The following is a 20,730-nucleotide window of genomic DNA, read 5'->3' on the forward strand; positions in this document are numbered from 1 at the left end:
GGCACAGAAATGCTGTGACCTGTGAAAGATCACAGAGAGAGCCTGGTACAGAACCCAGGAATCCTGGCTCCCAGCACCCCGGCTCTAACCACTAGACTCTGGTTTTTAATAAACCAATCAAAATAGTGTTTTGGGAACACAAACTTCCCAGCTTCAGGCCTCTATTCGATAAAACTCAAACAAACCCCAGACATTTCCAAGTAGCCAAAGGGAGCGTGCCACTCCTAGCATTCTTTAAATGCTTTGCCCTTAAGACAAATGGGGAAGTGGGGTTGGCAGGATCGCCGCAACAGCAGGGGTTGTTGGCTTTGAAACTCCTCTTGTGCCAGTTTTCTTCTTGACTATCAAATGAGGCCTGTGGTAACATAACATGGCTTGGGGCTGACTGCATGAACAGGTTACTTGTATTCCGATGACAGCCCGGGGGCTAGGGCAGAATTTTGAGGACAGAATCAAGGGTTTTCTAGATTCTCTGGTGGTGTTTAACTGATTGGAGACACTCAATGCAAGACTCTGGTGTGACTTGTCCATTCTTGACTTTCAAGCCGCATGAGACTGTGCAGTAATCTCCCAAGCAGAGAGAAAGAGACCCTTCCCTGGAGACATCGATAGACAGGACAGAGCTCTAGCAAATAGGCAGAGGGGAACAGTCTTACTGTGCTTTTCAGCAGCGTGGCTAGCTGGGAGCTGACAGGAGCTCTCCATTTCTCATTTATATGGGTCACTACTGCCTTTGCCCTTGCTGGATGAGGACTGGATGCAATCAGCGTGCACTCTCCCTCTGTCTGTGGGGTGTGGAAGGGAGCAGGGGGAGTAGAGGTTGCCACCCACTGTGAGGAGTAGAGACCACACCGCTGGTACTGAGGGAATTCAGAGCCCGCATCTCAATGACTGGACTAAAGACGTAACATTTACAGGCTTCCCCTGATGGGGAGGGAGTGTTTGAATCTGAGAGTGATGTCACGTTGTCCATAGCCCTGCATCTCCCCACCCAGACTGCGCTGCTCTGGGGACTCAGTGCCCTGAGAGGAGATGCCCAGGGAGATGGTGCTTTAACTGGGAGAGGAAGCTGAGAGGCACTTTTTAATTGTGCTGTCTGTTTGCACCCCCCGCAGCCACTCAGAAAACTTACATGGCGGGCTAATCAGGCATAGGGCAGGCCGGGGGTGTGTGTGAAATGCATTGCTCAGCACATCCCTTTGGAGCATGGAGCCAAACTGGCCCATTTCTGTTGAACGTGGCCCTGTAACGAAGTGTGCTCTAGTGGCCTCTAATTGGAGGCATTCCTGCGCAAGATTTATCGAGAGCTCCCAAGTGGAGCCGACAGCCCCGTGATGGATGTGTCTCTGCGGTCCAGCTTCTGTCTGTCTAGAGAAGGGGCAGTGAGCGTGCTCCTGGTGTCCTGGAGGGAAGCGCTGCCTCCCTGGCTCTGCAGCGCGCCTGGAGCCGCAAGGACAGGCGGGTGTTGTGTCCAGAGGTGCCCCTGCTGTTCAGAGGCTTTGCAGATGGTACCTCTGGCTGGCTGAGTACCATGTGTACTGGCAGCCTGCTATGTGCTCCATCACATGCTGCAACAGCCTCGCTGGCAGCGGGGAGGGTGTATTCTCTTGGTTTCTGCTCAGTGTTGTGTTGTCAGTGCATTGTGCTTCCCCCGGTGCTGGGTGCAAGAGGTCTGTAGATCACATCTTGGAGACTCCAGGGCTACACTAGGTTTCCCTTTACACCCTCTCCACAGCTCTGCATGGCAGGTGACCATCAGTCCTCTGGCTGAGTTGGTCAAATGTGATTCCTTCCTCAGCTGGCCAGAGAGGTTTCTGCAGGGGAATGCAAAGCAAAGACCCTCCCTCTTCCTGGCCCTGCTCCATGGACTGAGCAGGCTGCCTCGGATGTTCTCTCATGGTCCTGAAAATGAACGTAGGCAACTGGGGACTCCAGGAGATTAGTGTGTCTCCAGCTTTCTGTCGGGCTCTGAGCTGGGTGACTCCTGGGCTCTGCGTAGTCCTCTATCAGGGCTGGCACTGAAGGAGAATGCATTGGAAGTCTCCGGGTCACCTCTTGAATGTTAGAAACTGGTCAGCTGGTGTAGATCTAAAAAGAACTGACCTGAACCTTCCCCGGAGACTGACAGGAGCCCGGGAAGGCGGGGGAGAACCAGGCTCCTTTCCCTGATCCCACTTGTATTTCACTTCCTTGCACCTTTGTGGGCACGTCTAGAAGTGGAAGTGCCGAAATACAGCAGCAGAGGCAGGACGCCCCACAACTCCTAGGAGAGTCTGCGCACGGGACATGCAGCTGCATTTTTGGCTGCTGGATGGAACTCTTGGAGGCTCCGAACTCTTGGAGGTTTGCTGGTTGCTGTTTCTAATACTAAGTCCCTCTGTATTTATTGCACAGACAGGAAACTTGGCAGGGCAGGCAAAGAGATGAACAAATGCAAACCAGCATTTTCTTTCAGTCCTTGCTGGCTGCCAGGTATGTCTGACCCCATTCAACAATCCCCTGGCATAGTGCAGCGTGCAGAGGTGCTCTTTTAGGGCCCTATTTTATTGCTGCACCCCAGCAGCACCGAGGGGAGGTTGGAATCAATAGTTAAATCTTATTCCCTGGTGAGCTGGCAGCTGACCAAAGCAATTGCTGCAGGGCCAGCACTGACTGGCCCCAATCAGCTCCCCTCTGAGCCAGGCTAGCCTTTTTAGAACAGTCTGTACTGCAGATACGGGCTTGGTTTCATGGAGTGCCCTGCTCTGTCTGTGCAGAGGAGAAAGGAAACTCCAAGAGTGCCAGGGGCGGAGGAACGAATAGTTTCTGAGTGAGAAGAAGATTCTTCCCAAACTCTTCAAAATCTTCTGCCTCCAGTCCACCACTTCCTGGGGCCACTGTAGGAAAGGGGCTTTTGCTTCTGACACAGGCACCAGGGGTTGACTCCAGTCTGGGTGTGAGAGGATGCAGCTCCTGTGGGGATCACTGAGCCAGATTCAGAGTGATGTGACGTGCAGAGCACGTTGCAGGCCAGGTGGAAGTGATCTGGCATTCAGTGGGTGAACAAGAGGAGTGGGATAAATCCTGCCTTTGGGAGCTTCTCTGCAAGCGTAGGTGCATGTGGTCAGTGAAACAGCAGCAAGCATAGGGCTGAGTGCTGGGAATGCCTAGGCCTCAGTTTGGGTCAGTTGCTCCAGCACAACCCCAGCAATTTCACTGGCTGGCACGAGGGTGGCTGAGAGCAGCATTTGAGCCACAGGTTTTGCTCCTGGCTCTGCCGTTGCCTTGCTGTGTGACCTTTCACACTCCATGTCTGTTTCCTCCTGTGTCCAGTGGAGACAGTGTTTCCCTAGCTGCACTGGGTGGCTGGTGTTTGTAGAGACCCTAGAAGCCCAGTGGAAGGAGTCAGTGTGAAGAGAGATTCTTATCAGCCCTTTACTAGCCTGTGCAGGTCATGCTGTCACTGTAAGCTTGAAAATTACAAACATGCTTTAAACAAGGATTGGAAAATCCATAGTGCCCTTTAACTCCCCTGGCAGGGTCCAGGAGGAAAGGTCTGTGTTTCCCTTCCAGGCTCTCAAAGCAGGCGGCTGTCCCAGGGAAAATCGCGCAGCATAGGGCTGGGCAGGTGCAAAGCCTCCCATGGCTGTGTAACGTACGTGTGTGTGCCCGGTTCCCGTGTGCATGCCCAGCCCTTAGTGCTCCCCTCAGAGCTGCGTGGGGCCTGGAGCCAGCCAGTTCCCTCCTGAGCTGCATTGCGCCAAGAGGGGAGCCCGCTGTCCCACCCCTGTGGCTCCCTCCCCCACTCCAGGGGCGTGCGCTGCTCTCTGTGACACACACGTCCATCTCTCTCACACGCTGTACCCACCCCCACCCAGGGCCATCTGCCCCACTAACATTGCCCCCTCAGCCCGGGTCTCTGAATAACCTCCTTGTTGGAAAGGCGTCTATTCGAACGGTGCTGCGCTTGCACCCCTCCCCCGTAGCCTCTGGAGCGTTTTCTCCCCTGGCCCTCTTGCTCACTGGCAGTAGCTGAAACACTGATGCTTATTCATGCTGCTGCCAGCTTCCCAGCCTCTAAGAGTGGGGGGGCATCCTGAATGTCCCATTCATCACCTTCTCAATAGCTCCGACTGCCGGCTCCGTGGCCATCCCTGCATTTCCGGGGGCAGCTCTGCCGCTCACAATGCGGCCTGTGCAGGCGCCACCCACTTCTCTCCAAGGCCCATTTGCATTTATTAAAGGGTTGCGGTGGTTTTGCGACAGTCAAGTAAAGGGTGGGACCTCCTGATGCCTTGCATCCGGGCTGGCTCTTGTGACTCAGGAGCCGTCTTCATCTTCAGGCCCATCAGCCGGTTCCAGGTCAGAAGAAGCGCAGGTTAGAAACGTCTGAGAAAATGCGGTGAGAAGGCCCTCAGCAGTTACGCAGAAACAAAGCTGCAGAGACTGATCAGAGTCATCCCTCCCCTGCCACATCCACCATCAAACTGGCTGCTCTCGAAACCCCCAGCTTACCAGGGGAGCCAGCATTATAAATTACCTTGCGCGGCTGGCCGCAGCTAAGTGCAACCCAGCTGACTAAAGAAATGTTTATTACCGCTGTTGAAAAAACGACTCTGGAAAAAGGCCCAATTTCAGATGCTGCACATTCTAGGTTTGGCCGCGTTAACTGGAGCACAGAAAAAAGCATCCTACTATGGTGCTTGGAGCCAGGAGCGAGAAATGAATCATCCCAGCCCTGGCTTTGTAATTCTGCAGCTCTGGCAGTGACAAATTGGTTTTTACCCTTTCCCCAGAGCTCTGATTTCCCTGCACGCATTGACCAAAATGAATGCAACCCCTGCTGCACACCCCCACACCAACCAGCCCTCGGGTTGGATTCATTACAGCTGCCGCGTGTGTCTGGGGATATCTTGGAGGAGGCTCTATTGTTCCAGGATTCTCTCCAAAATACGTTGTTGTTGAATTGTCGTTCTTTAATTTGTTGTGTGCTTGCGTCGGCCTTTTGCGAGCACAGATGTCACGTCTGTTGCTTGGCTCTGTGCCTTTGTCATTTCACACCCTTGCATTCGTGTTTTACTCTTCTCTGGCACCTTGTGTCTGATGGTCACAAAGCATTTCAGAAACCACAGCGATATTGGTACTGAAACCAATCTGATGGTTGGTACTACGCAGTATACCACAGCTACTTAGATCTTCATACCCAGAGCTGGGAAAGAACTCAAATTCCCCTGCTCCAAAAGCACAGGCCCTTACCATTTGAGTTAAAGGAGACTCTCCATTAGCAGCTCTCAGCACAGAACCTTTTTCACACGTTGAGCTGTTCTGATACCATCCAGCAGAGGGCAGTTATGTACACACATTGGCCAGCTCATTGTAGTACTAACCTGTTTTACAGAGGAGGAAACTGAGGCACAGAGAGGTGAGGTGACTTGTCCAAGGCCACATAGTGACTCAGTGGCAGAATGGCGAATAGAACCTGGAATCTCCTCCTGGAAGCTTCTCGTCCTGTGCTGTAACCACTAGGTTACGCAAAGAGCAAGGCCATTAGGAAAATTGCAGTTTGTACTAACATTAGTCTGGTGCAGTGGTGCGCGACTTTAATCCCATAAGAACGGCCATACTGGGTCAGACCAAAGGCCCATCTAGCCCAGTATCCTGTCTTCCGACAGTGGCCAATGCCAGGTGCTCCAGAGGGAATGAACAGAACAGGTAATCAAGTGATCCATTCCTTGTCGCCCATTCCTAGCTTGTGGCAAACAGAGGCTAGGGATACCATCCCTGCCCATCCTGGCTAATAGCCATTGATGGACCTATCCTCCATGAACTTATCTAGTTCTTTTTTGAATCCTATTATAGTCTTGGCCTTCACAACATCCTCTGGCAAGGAGTTCCACAGGTTCACTGTGTGTTGAGTGGGAGGCTGAGGCTGGCGGATCGTTCAGGGATTCTGGGCTGCGGTGCCAATCAGGTGTCTGGTGCCACTGACAGCCTGGCCAGCAGGTGGCTGAAGGACTGGCTAGAACAACACGAATGACGTGTTGTGATCTGCACTCTCTCTGTGAGGGGTGATGGACCGATTGATCAAGGTGACGAACTCTGTACCAGTTTGCTAGATGGACTTGGGCTATTCCACCTGGTGCCCACTCCATCCCTCCCACTTGAGATGCATGTTGCCCTGGCCCTCCATGGAGATTGGCCCACCCAAGTCCCAGCCTTGCAGTCAGTTGCAGGTCAGAGTGGGCAGTGGAGGCGCTGTGCGCAGAAGGGAGGGAGGGAACAGCGTTAGCTGGCTGAGGCTGAAGTAGGTCGTGCGAGTACGTGCACGACTGTTCTAACATCTCTCTTGTTCTCTCATGCGTGTGCATGGTGGTGGCTGGGAGGGGTGGGTGGAAGGGAGTGTATATTCATGTCCTGGCAAGGCCAGGGTGGGCGTGTTAAGCAGAGCATTGAGAAGTGAAGAGCAAATCCCTCCAGCCCTCATGGGTCACCGAGAGGCTGGTGTGTAGCTGACAGGGCACATTTGAAGCAGCTAAAGAAACAATGGCTTTGTGCTGAGATTGGATTTCTGAGCTGTAGCCTGGGGCAGGCAGGCCATTCTCTCAGGACATGCTGGGTGGGAGCATTCTGGAGTCCTCGGGGAAGGGAGCCTTTACCTCTCGCTCCTTGTTTTCATCTCGGTAGCCTGGGTGGCACTGACTTGCTCTTGGAGCTTTCTTCATTCTCTCCTGTCTTGTGACAGACAGCTCTGGGCAGAGGAGAGCAAACAAAGCCCAGCTGCTACTCAGAGCTGGTAGTGGCTGAGGCTCAGATGAAACTGTCCTGCAGCCCCCAACCCTACCCTGCATCTACCGCTTTTCTTTCTTTGGGCTTTGTACTCAGGGACAGTTAGCCCCAGGGAGGTCATTCCCACCCCCACACAGTACAGCTGTCTCCGTTAAGGGTGCTGCAAAGCCTACGTTCTGGCTCAGCCATCCTCATTCCATCAGGCCACCCGTGCACTGCGTGAAATCACTGCCGGAGTGAGTCTCCCTTTGATAGTCACTAGGAATGCTGGAACCAAGGTGGCTCAGTCCAGGACTTGGGGGGCTACAGTTCGGGCATAGAAATGAGCTCATCTCATGCTTTGCACCTCTTGGCTAACTGCCATAGCGCAGCCCAGGGGTAAACGCTGGCCACTGTCATTAAATAGAGGAGCTGCTCCATCTTCTTCTGAGCAGTCAGCACAGCACCTAATTGAGCACTGCATGATGGGATTTGTAGTCTCTCTGGGCTGCACCTCTGTATTCCAGATGATGGCGGAGCAGTCAGTTGCAGCGTAGGGCTCATCTACACACAGAAATTGTCCCAGGATAAGGGTGGGTGAAAACCCATTTTGCTGGTGCACGTTGCCGTGCGTGTGTTCACGCAGCAGCACACTATGTCACTACAGGCATGGGGCCCTGTGAGTGGGTTTCCCAGCCCTCTGGCTCACACAGTAGTGAACAGGGCTACAGAGCCCCAGAGTGAGCCTTAATATTGGCGAGCATCACCTCAGAGAAGAGGGGAACACAGAGAGAGGACAGGGTGGGGTTGGATGATGTGAGGTAAATAAGCCCATATGATACCTAGTCATGTCCACTTAGCAACCAGGGCTCCTGAGTCAGTAGTTCAGTAAGTTCCCTACTAATAGGTTGCATGGTGGAAGGGATCTGAATGAGGCCAGGCTGATGCTTGCCCAGTGGTCTCTTAGAAGGGGTTCCAGGTGGATGGAGGACAGCAGGGAGGTATTTGCGTGAGGAGGGGATGCAGGGGAGTGTCCAGACTGACCTGATGGGAGGAGAGGCACAATGCTGGGATAGCGGGGCTCCTTCTGCTTGCTCTCTAGGGATTTGGGTTTCCTTGGCTCAGATAAGGACTGCTCTGGAGGAGAGACGCTTTTTCTGTGTTCTGCACTTTTGACTTGAGAAACCAGGCCACAGTAGGAGAAGCTCTTCACCTTTATCTTCAAGCACACTGATCAAGTGCAGGCAACTGGGGGGAGACACCTGGCTGTTTGTCCGAATCAAGGGCTTGCTGCTAAGAATTTCAACAGAGCGCATTTAGCAAAAGGCCTTTCCAGAGAGGTGTGTTTGAAGGGAACTTGCCTGCAGAGAGAGCTGTTCTCTTTGTTCTGGCTTTCACTGTGTCTCAGGAAAATAGATCAGAGGATCCAAGGCTCGGGGTAGAAAAGACTTGTCAGGTTGTCACGTTCATCCATTTCCCCACCACCACTGATCTGTTTCCTGCAAGATCTTCTCCAGGACTTGTCCAGTTTTAAATCGCTCAGGCAGTGAGGCTTCCACCACTTTCTTCGAAGGGCCTATTCCTCAGCTGTACTGTTCTGGCTTTTGAAAGCTGACTTTTCCTTCTTTCCCACCTCTGCTCCTAGCTATCCCCTAGGATTGCCCTAGACAATCAGCATCTCTCCCACCTTGGGGCTTAGACACGCCAAACACATGTAGGTGGTTATATTCCCTCCACCCCTCAGGCATCACATAGTTGGGTCTTTTCATCTTCCCTCCTCCATGATTGTTATTCCTGCTCTTCTCTGAGCTCCCTTCAGTACTGGTAACTGTGCCTCCCTCTGGGACGATACGCTCGGCTGCGTGATCGCCCTGAGTGCTTTGCAGGAGTTGAAGGGCAGAGTGGGCTGTTGAACCAGACAGGTGAAGATGAACACCTGGCAGTGCTGTCGTCAGAAGGCAGTGGCCAGCCTGCCGCGTGGGAACAGCCCTCCCTGGCCCAGCGGGAACTCGTGGCAGTGCAGCTAATGGCAGGCAGCAAGCAGCAGCCAGGATAGGGTGCTGCTCCCTGCTCGTCAGTTACACTCCATGATCCCGGGAGCGTGGAGGGTGAAGCAAGCCTGCCAGTCTTGGGGGGATGCGCTGGTCTGCTGCGTGGCTTTTCCTGTGTTTATAGGGAAGCCTGCTGGAGAGTTTCAATCCTAGCTAAGTGGTAAGGGGTGTTGTGTTAGGTTAGATGGAACGTACGGACTAAAGGTGTTTGCATAACCCAGTCACTGTCCAGCATTCAGCAGTGTTCAGCAAGGGTTGGGGTTGAGATACAGAGACCTGCGCCAGCTCGGCACCATGGCAAACACACCATTAACAATCCTGTTAACCTTGTATTGAAGATAGAGCAAAGAAGGCAAAACAGGTAAAGCATCTGCAGTGTAAAGTGTTGGGAAAGGCTTTCATTTGAACCACATCCCTTGTTCCTTTCCCTTTAGCTGGAGAGCGCTTTTAGAAGGCGACCCCCTGTTGAACTGTCCCTCAGATGGTAACAAAGATGATAATGACTGTCGGGGTCGGGGTGGGGGGAGAAATTTATTGAGCTGGGCTGGAGCTGATGTTGCTGTTAAAGTCTGATCTTGGTCCTCCCCAGGTGGTGGTTGGGTTTCAGCTGGAGCTGGTGGAAGTGATGATGTCATCTGGGTCATGCTCTCTGGCCGGGTCAGGACATTTCTCTGGATCTGCTGTGGTCAGGACATCTGCTCTGGATCTGGTTGGCTCCATGCTTTGATTGGGTGGGGGGTGCTGTTCCCTTTGGCTTGGTCACTGAGCCGAGCATATTGTGCAGGGCCAGAGTTCTTCATGAAATGTGCAGCCTGGATGCTGGGTCACACCAGCCAATTCTCCATTCCTTGGGCTTCATTCTCTTTGTTTATGGGCTCTTTCTTGCTGGCTTTCAGGACGACATGACTGACTCCCTGCGGGATTACACCAACCTGCCCGAAGCGGCGCCCCTGCTCACCATCCTGGACATGTCAGCCAGAGCCAAGTATGTGATGGATGTCGAGGAAATCACTCCTGAGATCGTGGAAGCCTTTGTGAGCGACTTTCTAGCGGACAAGCTAAAACCTGAACCCATCTGAGGGGCTTTCAGCACCGAAAGACATTATTTAAAACTAGGTCTCTTCCTCCGCTAGCTGAGTGCTCAGCGTGTTCTCTCGCACGACCCAGTACCCAGCCTTCCTGTGGTGCCTTGTTTTACGCAATGAATCCTCCTCCGAAGCAGACTCCTGGAGATGCACTTTCAGCAGGGAGTTGCTGGCATTTGGAGACTTTGCTTGTGCTTCATGGTGATATATTCTCTAATAACCAGGCCAGAACCGTTACCATATCGTTATTTTATACACGGCACTAGCTAGTAGGCAAACGTTTTGCATGATGTTCTTGCCAACTTAAGCATCAGGCAGTGGACTGGGGTTCTCGGCGCTCTTATATTCCTCCTCTTCTCCCTTCTCATCTTCACCCTTCTCTCCTCTCCCCACCCCTTCCCAGACAGACAATGCCAATGAAGCAATAAGAGAATTCTCTACTTTGCCACCCAACCTCCTTTCCCTCGTCAGTATCAGTGAGCCCACAGTGCCAAGGAGAAGTGTAACTGCTGAAAAGCTCAATGCAGATTGGTCATGATGCAGCAAAGGTCTCTCTCCTAGTTCAAGAACTCCAGTTTCTAGGTTGTATTTACCCGCCCGCCACCTCCCCACCAAACACACAGCAGCCTTAGTTAAGTGTCAGTCATATGCATTTGGGGGAAATCCCATGTACCCCCATACACTCCTGACCCAAAAGGAGAAACAATGCAGGGCTGCCCTGATCCTCCTCTGCTGTTCTCACTGACATTTTCTCATTCTCTCTTGCCTTTTTCTTCCCTCTGTTTCTTTCCTCTCCCTGGTAAGAAATGTCCTCCCCCTACATTTGTTGTTTAAGATGTTCTTTGTAGCTGTTTCCCAAGCCCAGCCTTGATGGTGCTGTTCTAAACACAACCCCAAGCAGCTCAGCTGAGCCCCCAGAAAATTGAGGTTGTAAAAACTGTACATGGTGATTGGAACTTTGTAATAAAATGGTTACAGTCACCTGGTTCCTGGAGGTGCAGATTCCCTGGGCCCCGCTCACAACAAAGCCATCGTAATGGCTGGGGTGAGGGTTTGGCCATGGGGGCGGGGGGGCTGAGGAAGAAGTGTGTCTAGTGGAGACCTGGAGGCGTTACTCCAGTATGCAGATCCACCGACACACATGAGTAAAGGTTTTTGGTTTGGGGTCCTCATTGTGGCCTTTCTGTGCCCAAGGGGCTGCTGTAACAGTCTGTGGCTGGAACCAGCCAACCGCAGTAGATTTTGGTGCTGTGTCTCATGCAAAGAGTTTGTTGTTAAACTAGAACATGGCTCCTGAATGCTGCAGCTTAGGGGTTTATCCCACGTAGCCCCTTGTTAGAAGCATTTAAACCAGGCCTTCCAGTGCTGGAGAGTCCAGGTTTTCTGCTGGAGCGGGTCACCGGACACTACTGTGGCGCGCATGCACACCTGCTTTTGGAATCCAGATAGGGGACCACACATATCTCGAAGAACTTCCAGTTACAGTAAGTAACCTCCTCTTAGAGCCCCTGCTGGGCTCTTCCAACCAACCGTGTATTTTGGAGCTGTGGCCTCTCCCAGACTGGTTAGTTCATCCATTAGCTCTTTTCCTTACGCTGACCAAGCAGTAACAGTATTAGCTGGCTCTGGTGTTTCCCAGAAGCCAGTGGAATCTGAGCTATAAGGTGAGAATATGTATAGTAGAGACGTACACAGACACCCTGTTGTGTATCAAGGCTGTGCATGTTCCAAACAGCTGAGGAATGGAAGACAACCGCTAACCAGGAAACAATGCCATGTGCGGCTACCGCCTGTTCCATCCAGGTAGGTCCCCGTGCCTTACCAACACTAAGTCCTACGGCACCTCCAGGCAGTAGGTTAGTTGTTGGCCTTGTTTCACAGAGGGAGAAGCAGTTTACTGGGAGGGGAGTGACTTGCCCAACATCTGTAGTGAGTTGGTGGCCTCATCCCAGCAGGCTTTCCCAGTCTATGGGGGGAGAGAGTTGAACATTTGTGTGTTGGGTGGCTCACGAAATGGTGATGTCTGGAGTGAGGCCTTATACGCAAACGCACACCTGGAGAGAAGGGATTACTTTGAAGTTGTTAGTGGCTGCGTCCTCACCCTCTTGAAGGAGGCACTATTGTCCCCACTTTACAGACGAGAGAGAGAGGGAAAGAAAGAAGTAGAGCAGCACTAGGCCAGCTGCCTGGACTCGCGGGCCCCTGCTTAATTTGCCAGACCACGCTGCCTTTCATAACAAATCAGTCGCTGAAAGCTGGACTGAGAGTCCCTGTAGGCATTTCCTCAGTCATGTAGCTCTGTCGGTGATCATTTCCTTTAACAAACTGACATGCGTCCGTGGGGAGGGGCGAGTTGGGGAGCCATGTGGTGGTCTGTGCGTGTTGAATAGCTGGGGGCGTGCAAGCTGCTGCTTTCCCCTTCAGCCCATTTGTCACTTATGGCAGGATTGTAGCCTCCCCTTTTATCCATGGTACAACAACCTGCTAAGGAAGGAGCTTGAAAAACCAGCCGGCTGTGTGTGAGTGAGGAGTCGTATCAATCTAGACTGCACAGACAGTGCTTCAGGGCCTGAGTTGTATGTAGTGATCATGAACAAGGCAATGAATAACTCAAAAAGCAGCAGCATTGACTGCTGAGTTGAAGACAAACACTGCAGATAATTAAGCAGGAGGAGGATTGGATGGCTCAGGATTGGTTGTTGGTGGCACCGATCTGGGTTTTGATGAAGGTGCTAATGTCCATTGTGCTAGGTGCTGTACAAATACCACATCGAGCCTTTCACGTGTGACTCCAAGCCAGGGGGAGGAACTGAAGCCTGTTCTGCTGCAGGCTGCTCAACAACCAATGAGATGAGTCAGTCCAGGTCACAGAGGCCAGGCTGCACACTGGGCAGCAGAAAGGTCCAGGAGCCTGGTCCCAAGCTGCTGGGTGTGACCAAACAGTCCTGCGCACTAGAATGCTCCACTGGTCCCTCAGGCTGGTCTGTCCACGTGGCAATCAAAATGTGGGGTGGGGAGGTCTGCCCCCAGTTGGTGCTTAAAGAGGATTTCTGACTCTACAGCTGCTAATCAGGCACCTTTCTCTAGTGCTCACAGCCCTGAATCACTCAAAATACATGATTGTAAGTGGAATCTGCAGCAAAATACCTTAAAATTCACTGGGGGAAAGGGGGGTGGTGAGTGAGAAATTCTCCAGTCCTGAAGTTTTGACCAAAGCTGCATGCACAGAAGTGGCTGAGAATAGGCTTGCCTGAGCAGGGTAATTGCTTCCAGATCCCACTGCCACCTAGTGCATGTTCTGTTTACGTAGCATGGGCTTCTGGTGCTTTAGGGAGAGAATGGTGTCTATGCAGTTTGAATGAGAATCAAAATAAGGTGCTTAAATGGGATATTGTTGGTTCATGCAGCACTGGCAGATTCTAGACATTAGGTTGGGAGCAAAAACCCCTTCTGGCCGACGCTGCTCAGGCTCCCAGAGCGGGACTGTAGGTGTAATGCGGAGTCCATGAAATAAAATCACTTAATACTATGTATGTTCAAGTGACTGTAGCAGCTACTCAACTAGGGCTAAAGTGAAGTGTAAATGTTTGTGTCAACCTGGCTCTTCCCCTGGCCAGGGCTGGCGTTCCCGAACGAGCTGATCTCCTGCTGATGCACTTTCAGTCTTGATAATAGCAATACCTTTGAACGCGGCTGTGCTAAATGCTCCCTTCTAACAAAGGAAAGGTTGGATTGGTCACTCTAGGATGTGCCCAAAGGAACAACCACATTCTTTCTCCATGTATTTATCAAGCATCCAGTTCCCAGGATGGCTCTGTGCTATTACTGAATACAAGAGCCAAAGGAAATGGTGGCCCACTGCTAAATCATTGTATGATCATGACAGCCTCTGAAAATTAGGTTTTTTAATATGGGATAAGATCGAAAGGGATCTCTTAGCAGCAGCTGGAATTGTAGCAGGAGAGCTAGCACTGAGGTTGTCTACTAAACAAACAGTTTAAAAAAGTTGGAGCAATTGTGTAGGGCACCAAGGGGCATAGTTCCCACAGGGCTTCCTGCACTCACTCCTGCTGCTGCTCCTCTGTGCCAGGACGTGGTGGAGCCTGGAGAGCCTAATTCCACTGACATGTAATCACCCAGGGTCAGGCTTACTGCACACTGTCCTGCCAGCATACAACCTCCTGCTCCCAGATTGAAGGGGGTGGCCAGGAGCTACTGAGCTTTTCCAGAATCTATTTGGATTTCTCCTTCTGCACAGCCCAGAGCCTGTCTACGGGATGGGGAAGACCCAAGGCATTTCCTATAGAATGGGACTCATTCCGCAGTTCTTTCCCTCCTCACCGCCTCTTTCTTCTCCTCCTTCACAGTTTAAATCTGTGCTCTCATAGGGGCACCCAGGAACAACTGCTCCCCACACAGGCTGCATTCATGACAAATACTGCCACCTTCTGGCAGAAGGCTTAACCTCTGCTTTAAATTAGAACATGATGTCCATAGCTAAAGCTGAGGATTAAACTCTAGCCAAGAATGTTTGATGGCAGAATTGGAAAACTGACAGTCTTTGCAGAGACAGCACACCACCCTAATTGTGCCACAAAGCGCCACCCAGAGAAGCCTGTATCACATACAAGTACCCCCACTGTGTTTGCTGTTCTAAGGGCTAACATCCTGCTGGTTTGTCCCTGGCTTCTTGCTAGGGTTGGTGTTTACTGAGCCAGTGTTGATGTTACTGAGGAACTCCATTAACTGGAATAACTTCCTGTCCTCCTGCACCAGCAGCTGTGTTCACCTCCCACTTCCTTTGCCAAATCTGGATGGGGCACAAAGGTCACAGTAGGAATTTTGCAGCTGCAAGGGTAACAAGATTTCCCACAGACCAACAGTGTACGTGACAGACTTGATCTATAGAGTTTTGTGGGTATGTTTCACCTTTTCAAATGTCAGGACTCTGCACCCCTCCCATGTGCTACTTCTCTTGCCTTCCTGTTAGCCTATCCTGCTGACGGCAAGGAGAGGAAGGGAGCTTTTGAACTGATTTAAGCTATTTCCATGAACACAAACAGCTGTCTGTGCTTTATCACATTTTTCACCATGTTTCTTTCTAGATAAACAGGGCCCAAGATTATGGGAAAGGGGGAAAAATACCATCGCCTGTTGCCCTCCACAACAGCACCTGCAGTGGGACCTCCACCACTGCAGTAGTTTTAAGGGATACAATGGAAAGTTTCCTGGATTGTCCTGGAAGGGACCTGGCCCAAAACAGCACTGCAGGAAGAGACAAAAGCCATTACACCGGAACTGTTTAAATAACTCATGAGGCTGCCTGAACAAACAGGCCTGGGGAGAGAACTACATTCCAAAGAGCAGCTACTGCAATTCACACAGCCGGGGGCCCCCTGCCGTAACTGATTAGCCACTTCATGTCCTCAGTGAGAGGGTTACAGAGCTCTTGTGACACTACATTCCAACGGATTTTACTGCCAGCTGCTGAGACTTCAATGCAGAGGTTTGTCCCCTACTGAAAAAACAGAAGCCAGGGGTGTTTTTTCTTCTGTGAGAACCATATATCGAGCCCTTGTACAATACAATTTACACTTCATCCCAGCTGCACTAGCTCTTTTACCTTCCCCCATGGCCCTGGAAAGCCACATGAAGCTCTGTTTAGGGTAAGAATCTCTGCTGCGTTAAGGGCAAGCCAGCCGTGCAGCGTGACCAGCATCCTCTGCCTTACAGTGAATGTGAGAACCTCTGTGGCAGAGTAGACTGAGCAGGGCCCTGGTAAGAGACTCCCACCTGCCCTTTTCTTCAGGGTGGGGGATTCACCCACCCCAAGGAAAGAGTCCCCTTAGGATAACTGTCTGTAAATGACACACATGATGCACAACCTCTCCTTTGCGCTTCCTAGTCCCAGTAATGTGAGTAGTGCAACCTACTTGTGCTATAGAGCTAGCTTGGTGCACAAGGGTCAGAATCAAGGAAGGGAGGGTGTATTGTTGCTCAATAGATGGCACCAAACCCACCCTCATTTCAAAGGCGGGTGAGCAGGCATGGATTTGAGGACTTAAGCTTGCTTGGTAGGGACTTTCACTGAATCGCTGAAGGGCTGTGTTAGCAATCACTAAGTCTGACAGCTACCTCTAAGAATGGCTCTCTGCTAATCCCCTTATGACATTCCTAAGGAACCAGTCAGGGCAGCAGCAGGTGCAAAGGCCTGCTCTCTCCAAGGCCTACACCTTGATGATGGCAGCTGCAGATAAGTGTGGCCCTTGGAGTCCCAAAGTTTGGGCACCCTGCTCAAAACTTCATGTGTTCCACCAATGCTAAGGGGCATCAAGTGCAGATGGTGGGCATGCTGTGGAGTGGCTGGATGTTGAACATGGGCATGGACCTCTTGGGGGCAGGTCTGTTTTAACAGCTGTGCAAGTATAAACTGAATAGCTGTTGCAAAACCTGTAATTTTATTGATTCCTCTGCAAGCTGCCTGCATGGGAACATAAAGAAGAAGAGGCTCTTTCTGTGCTGAATGGTCTCCTGCACAGTTTAGCCCAAGGCAGGCAAAGTCTGTCTTTTGCTTTCTTGCTTCTTCCTCAACTGCAATTGTCTCTTCCCCTCAAACAACAGGATGCTCGCAGCCATGGCTGAGTTCAAACTGTCCACACCTGGGACAACAGGAATAATCAGTCTCTTTCCCCCCGTGCTCTCTGCTAGCCGAAGAGCTTCTGTGCTCAAACCATGGGTCTCCCCACCTATCACCACTGCTGCTGCTGCTGGAGCCCGTGTCCAGTTCTCGTGGTAACACTGACTGTCAAGTTCTGGGAACCAGGCCTCATCTGTTCCCTCCTCCTCGCTCTCTGAATCAAAAGCCAAGTCCTCTCTGCCTATCTGAGCCTTCAAGTTGTAAGGTCTGGAAACCCAGCCATAGCTGCTGACCTTTCCCGACACATCCTCCATCTTGTCCTGTGTTCTTGGGTCGCGGCTATCGGCCACGTGGACCTGCGTGCCTGTGGGAAGATAGTGGGAAATGGATTCCCACTCCAGATTGGCAATGATGGGCAGGCGGAAGTGAGCCCCCATGCCTGCACGAAGCACTTTGGGCTCCCAAGGATCCACGCAGCCTGTAATAGAAAACAGTTAAGGTGCAAGGTCTCCATAAGCATATGCATTCAGCACTCAATGCTAGTGAGAAAGCACATCAAAGGAGAATGCTTAAAAGCTTCCTGGAGCAAGCCATCATCTGAAACAGCCAGGAGGCTGTTGGGCCTATGGTACCCTAGCACCACACAAATTGGAAAGCTAGCCTCTCTTCAGCTCCCTCAGTATGCAGAGTTATTGATGGGATGCTGTACTTATGAACCTGCCTTTGTTCTAGGCCCCTAGACTTACTAGGTATCACAGGAGTATCCACAGAAGGTCCAACACACTGTGAGCTGTTGTGTGTTTCCATCCATATCAAGTGAAATCTCATCACTTTTCCAAATGGTTGATTTTTCATTAAACTCTCCCGACCCCACAGCTGAAGTCATCACAGACTCCTGCTCTCCAGAAGGAGAGGCCTACCTTTGGTGAGCAGCACTTTGCTGCAGCCTGCTCCAGCTGCAGATCTCAGTATAGTCCCCAGGTTTCCTGGATCGCGGAGATTGTCACAGATAAGGGACAGGGGCAACAAATTCTGTAGATGGACAGCTGGGTAAGTCATCTTGGCATGGTCAGGTCTGGAAAAGATTCCTGAGGAAACAAAGGGAGAGGCCCATTGGCAAATGAGACTCAATGGCAAATGAGACTTTTCTGACATAGCACTGCCCCTGGGATGCATCTGTTTTAATCACTTCTGATCTAACTGATACTTTTGTGGTGGAACTGGAAGTACTGAAGATAGGGTGAGGAGCAGTACTGCTGGAGTCTGCATAAGACTGTTTTCCTAGTAAAGAAAAGAATGAAAGCATCATTTAAAAAAAAACAACACCCCCCCTCATGGGCATAATCAGCTCAGAGATCATAGGTGCCATTTTTCCACACGCCACAGCAGAATACCTGTATCACCAGGCACCATCAGGGATGTCAGTTAGACAGAGGCCTCAGAGTCACCATGAGTGCCAATCATCTTCCAAGCTTTGAGAAGGTCTATTGAAATGTAGTCCCCTCCTCAAGCGGAGGGGCAAGTGACAAGACCGTCTATCACGTCAGTTTGAGTGGAAGCAGAGGAATCCTTCTTCTAGCCAATTCCACTTGACACCATGTCACTGGCAGAGTAACAGGAATGGGCTAGTGACGAGACAGTCAAGTCGTATTTGTCGCTACATTTATTTTAATAACTGCTAAGTGCAGCTACCCGTTGTTTACTATTTCGAAAGCAAACTTACCTATCAGCCCTTGAGGAGCTATGAGGTCAGACCAGTTCTTAATGTCTTCAAACTTCACCTTAACTAGAGTGGTTTTCTTCAGCTTTTCCTCAGGCAGTTCCTTTAGGTGCGCCACAGTACTGAAGAAGAGAGTCTGGGGCACTGCTCCAGCGTCCAGGGCATCCTTGATAAGTCTCTGACCCTCCAGCAGAATCTTCCCATGCTGATCGCGAAACTTCTTTGACTTGGCAATAGTCACCACTTTTCTATAGAGAAGATGACCCGTTAAAACTGCTGGGATGTTAGTAACATCTCTGGTCAGCTTTGAAGTTTGCCACTTGCAGGTAGAGGATGTTACTCAAAACTTTCCTGGACTCAATATTATTCCTTCTGTCCAATGATTGTCCACATACATATTTAAGAGTGGCTGCAGCTACTACTGCTATTGTATAGGATCCCTTATGCTCACCCTTATTAATCTCTACAGCAGGATCAGTCTAAGGCAATGGTTCTCAACCAGAAGGGGGTGCAGGAGCCAAACTTTCTAGGGGGCCTTGGCTGCACAGCAAGCCTTCTTGGGGCCTTGCATAGATCTGCTTTCCAGTACTGAACAAGCCCAGATCTCTCAAGGACTGACAGCAGAAGCACTAATACAGGTAACGAGTGTTTTTATAGTACCATTTGACTTGTGTTTTGATGTAAGTTGCTTGGTATCTCCTGAACAAACTCAATAGCAACAGTAGGTGGCAGCGTCCTCGCTATTCTAAAGGGGGAGGGACCACTGCCAATATTAAAAAAAAAAAAGTGGGATATCATTCAAAAAAGGGTTGAGAACTCTAAGGGATTTATGAACCGACACTGACCACAGAGTAGCTTGTTAGCAAATTATTTGCAAGTGCTTTTGCTGAAATATTAATAGTTATGTGGAAAAATGCAAAAGCAAGAAGGCTCATACACTGGCAGGCAAACACCAGAATCAGAAACTTGGTGCCTCTCCCATGAGCTGACAAAAGAATTTCACAATGCAGCATATTAAGGCTTTGTTCAGCTCTTGCCATATATAACTTTAGATTTCCTTCATTTTATTGGTTTAAAAAGTTTGCTCCCTAACAGCTGAGGTTTTGAACATTGTTCCCTCTCCTGTTAGGATTTGCTCTGATGTTGTGAATTTCACCACTAGCCTCAGTTTCTCTTTCCATTATTTCATATAGCATGTTTATTACAGCAGTGCCCAAGGGTCACGCCCCATTGTGCTAGGAGCTGCAAAAACAGCCAAGTAAACAGTCCCTGCCCCAAAGAGCTTCCAGTCTAAACAGACAAGACAGACACTAGGTAGAAAAAAGGATTTAACATGAGCAGAGGGAACAATGTGAAGGCAGCAAACATCCTGCTCATTCCAGGCTTTTTTTTTAAGCTAAAGTAAAGAAAACTGAAGGGAAGCAGAGTGAGGGGGACAAGGCAGAGGAAAAGGGACAGGTGTAGAGTGAAGCTAAGCTGAACTTGTGCCTTGCTTTCCTTTCAGGGTTCATGCATACACTCAAACATGGAGCTTGCATGCTCCACAGTTGGTAGCAACCCAATTTAAATCATTACTTGAAGCCAAATGTAAAAACCTCACTCATGTGCACTAATCACTTGGAGACTTTTTGTGATTTAGCAGATAAGTAAACTATTAGCCTTGAGGATGTAAGTCTGACTATTGCATTGACCATCTGAAAGGAACTCTGATTTCTACCATGAGATTTTGCACAATACTTACATTACAATAGGTACAACTGCAAAAGAGAGTCGGGCTAGCGGCTGCAGATCATCAGTGCCAATTACATCATGCCTACGCTGCTGCTGTAATGCCCAATGCGTTAACCACCACTAAAGCAGCCCCGACCTACACGCCTTGCCAGCAGGTAGCTTTTGGCCGGGCCCAAGCTGGAAGCAGCCCGGGGGGGGGGGGGGGGGGGCAAGGGGCCGGCTGTGCCACGCGTCTGTCAGTAGCGGAGGGAGCCAAGGGAAACGGGGGGGGGGGGGAGGTCCCCATACGTTGTTTGGCGTGACTGCTGCCATGGTAACGTGTCTGGGGGCGGGGGAGGGGAAGCGAGCGGCTCTCGCACAGAGCGGATCCTGCGGGGCCGGGGAGCGCCGCAGGGCCTTACCCCAGCCTCCTGTCTCCGGGCTCCGCCTTCTCGTAGCGCAGCTCCTGCCCGGCCGGGCTCTTCTCCGGGGCCGGCCGGGCTCCCTTCGGCTCCCGCCCGGCCGGGGCGGCCGCTCTCTGCTCTTCGCGGGGGGGCAGCACGCGGACCGGGCTCCGCCGCAGCGCCCGCACCCAGCGCCGCCCCGCAGCCGCAGCCGCGCCCGCCCCGGCTCCTCCCGGCTCAGCCCGGAGCAAGGCAGCGGCAGGACCCAGAGTGAGGCCCCTGAGCGCCGCCATCTTGCCCTGACCCCCAGCGGCCCCGGCCCGCCGGATATCCGGCTGCGCACGTGACCCTCCGCGGCTCCCTCACTCGGCCGCGGCTG

General features: G+C 51.4%; 2 protein-coding genes across 3 annotated transcripts in view; one reads left to right on the plus strand and one right to left on the minus strand.

The window, feature by feature from the left end:
* Nucleotides 1-10,866, plus strand: part of NXN (nucleoredoxin) — a 101,587-nt gene extending 90,721 nt beyond the window's left edge. Inside the window, exon 8 of the mRNA XM_073315592.1 lies at nt 9,692-10,866. Within this exon, the coding sequence (XP_073171693.1) occupies nt 9,692-9,874 (183 nt within the window). The 3' untranslated portion in view covers nt 9,875-10,866. The remainder of the gene's footprint in view (nt 1-9,691) is intronic.
* MRM3 (mitochondrial rRNA methyltransferase 3) lies at nt 10,257-20,681 on the minus strand. Of its 2 annotated transcripts, XM_073315593.1 has the most exons (4): nt 20,370-20,681; nt 18,241-18,485; nt 17,438-17,605; nt 10,257-16,995 (listed from the first exon to the last, which is right to left on the minus strand). In XM_073315593.1, exons 1-4 carry the CDS (start codon nt 20,642-20,644, stop codon nt 16,421-16,423), a joined length of 1,263 nt encoding a protein of 420 aa, XP_073171694.1. In that variant the 5' UTR covers nt 20,645-20,681; the 3' UTR covers nt 10,257-16,420. The 2 variants fall into 2 exon arrangements, with proteins under 2 accessions (XP_073171694.1, XP_073171695.1); XM_073315594.1 differs by lacking the exon at nt 18,241-18,485 and having other exon boundaries at nt 20,370-20,429.
* Between the last annotated feature and the right edge of the window lie 49 nt (nt 20,682-20,730).

Source organism: Lepidochelys kempii, chromosome 17 (assembly GCF_965140265.1).
Source record: "Lepidochelys kempii isolate rLepKem1 chromosome 17, rLepKem1.hap2, whole genome shotgun sequence".
NCBI classification, from domain to species: Eukaryota; Metazoa; Chordata; order Testudines; family Cheloniidae; genus Lepidochelys; species Lepidochelys kempii.

Excerpts from the sequence above, each read along its gene's own strand:
- MRM3 (XM_073315593.1), bottom strand. The coding sequence starts at position 20,644 with ATGGCGGCGCTCAGGGGCCTCACTCTGGGTCCTGCCGCTGCCTTGCTC. Across the intron at positions 18,486-20,369 it reads CCCGGAGACAGGAGGCTGGG|AAAAGTGGTGACTATTGCCA; the intron begins GTAAGGCCCTGC and ends TCTTCTCTATAG. Across the intron at positions 17,606-18,240 it reads AGCTCCTCAAGGGCTGATAG|GAATCTTTTCCAGACCTGAC; the intron begins GTAAGTTTGCTT and ends TTGTTTCCTCAG.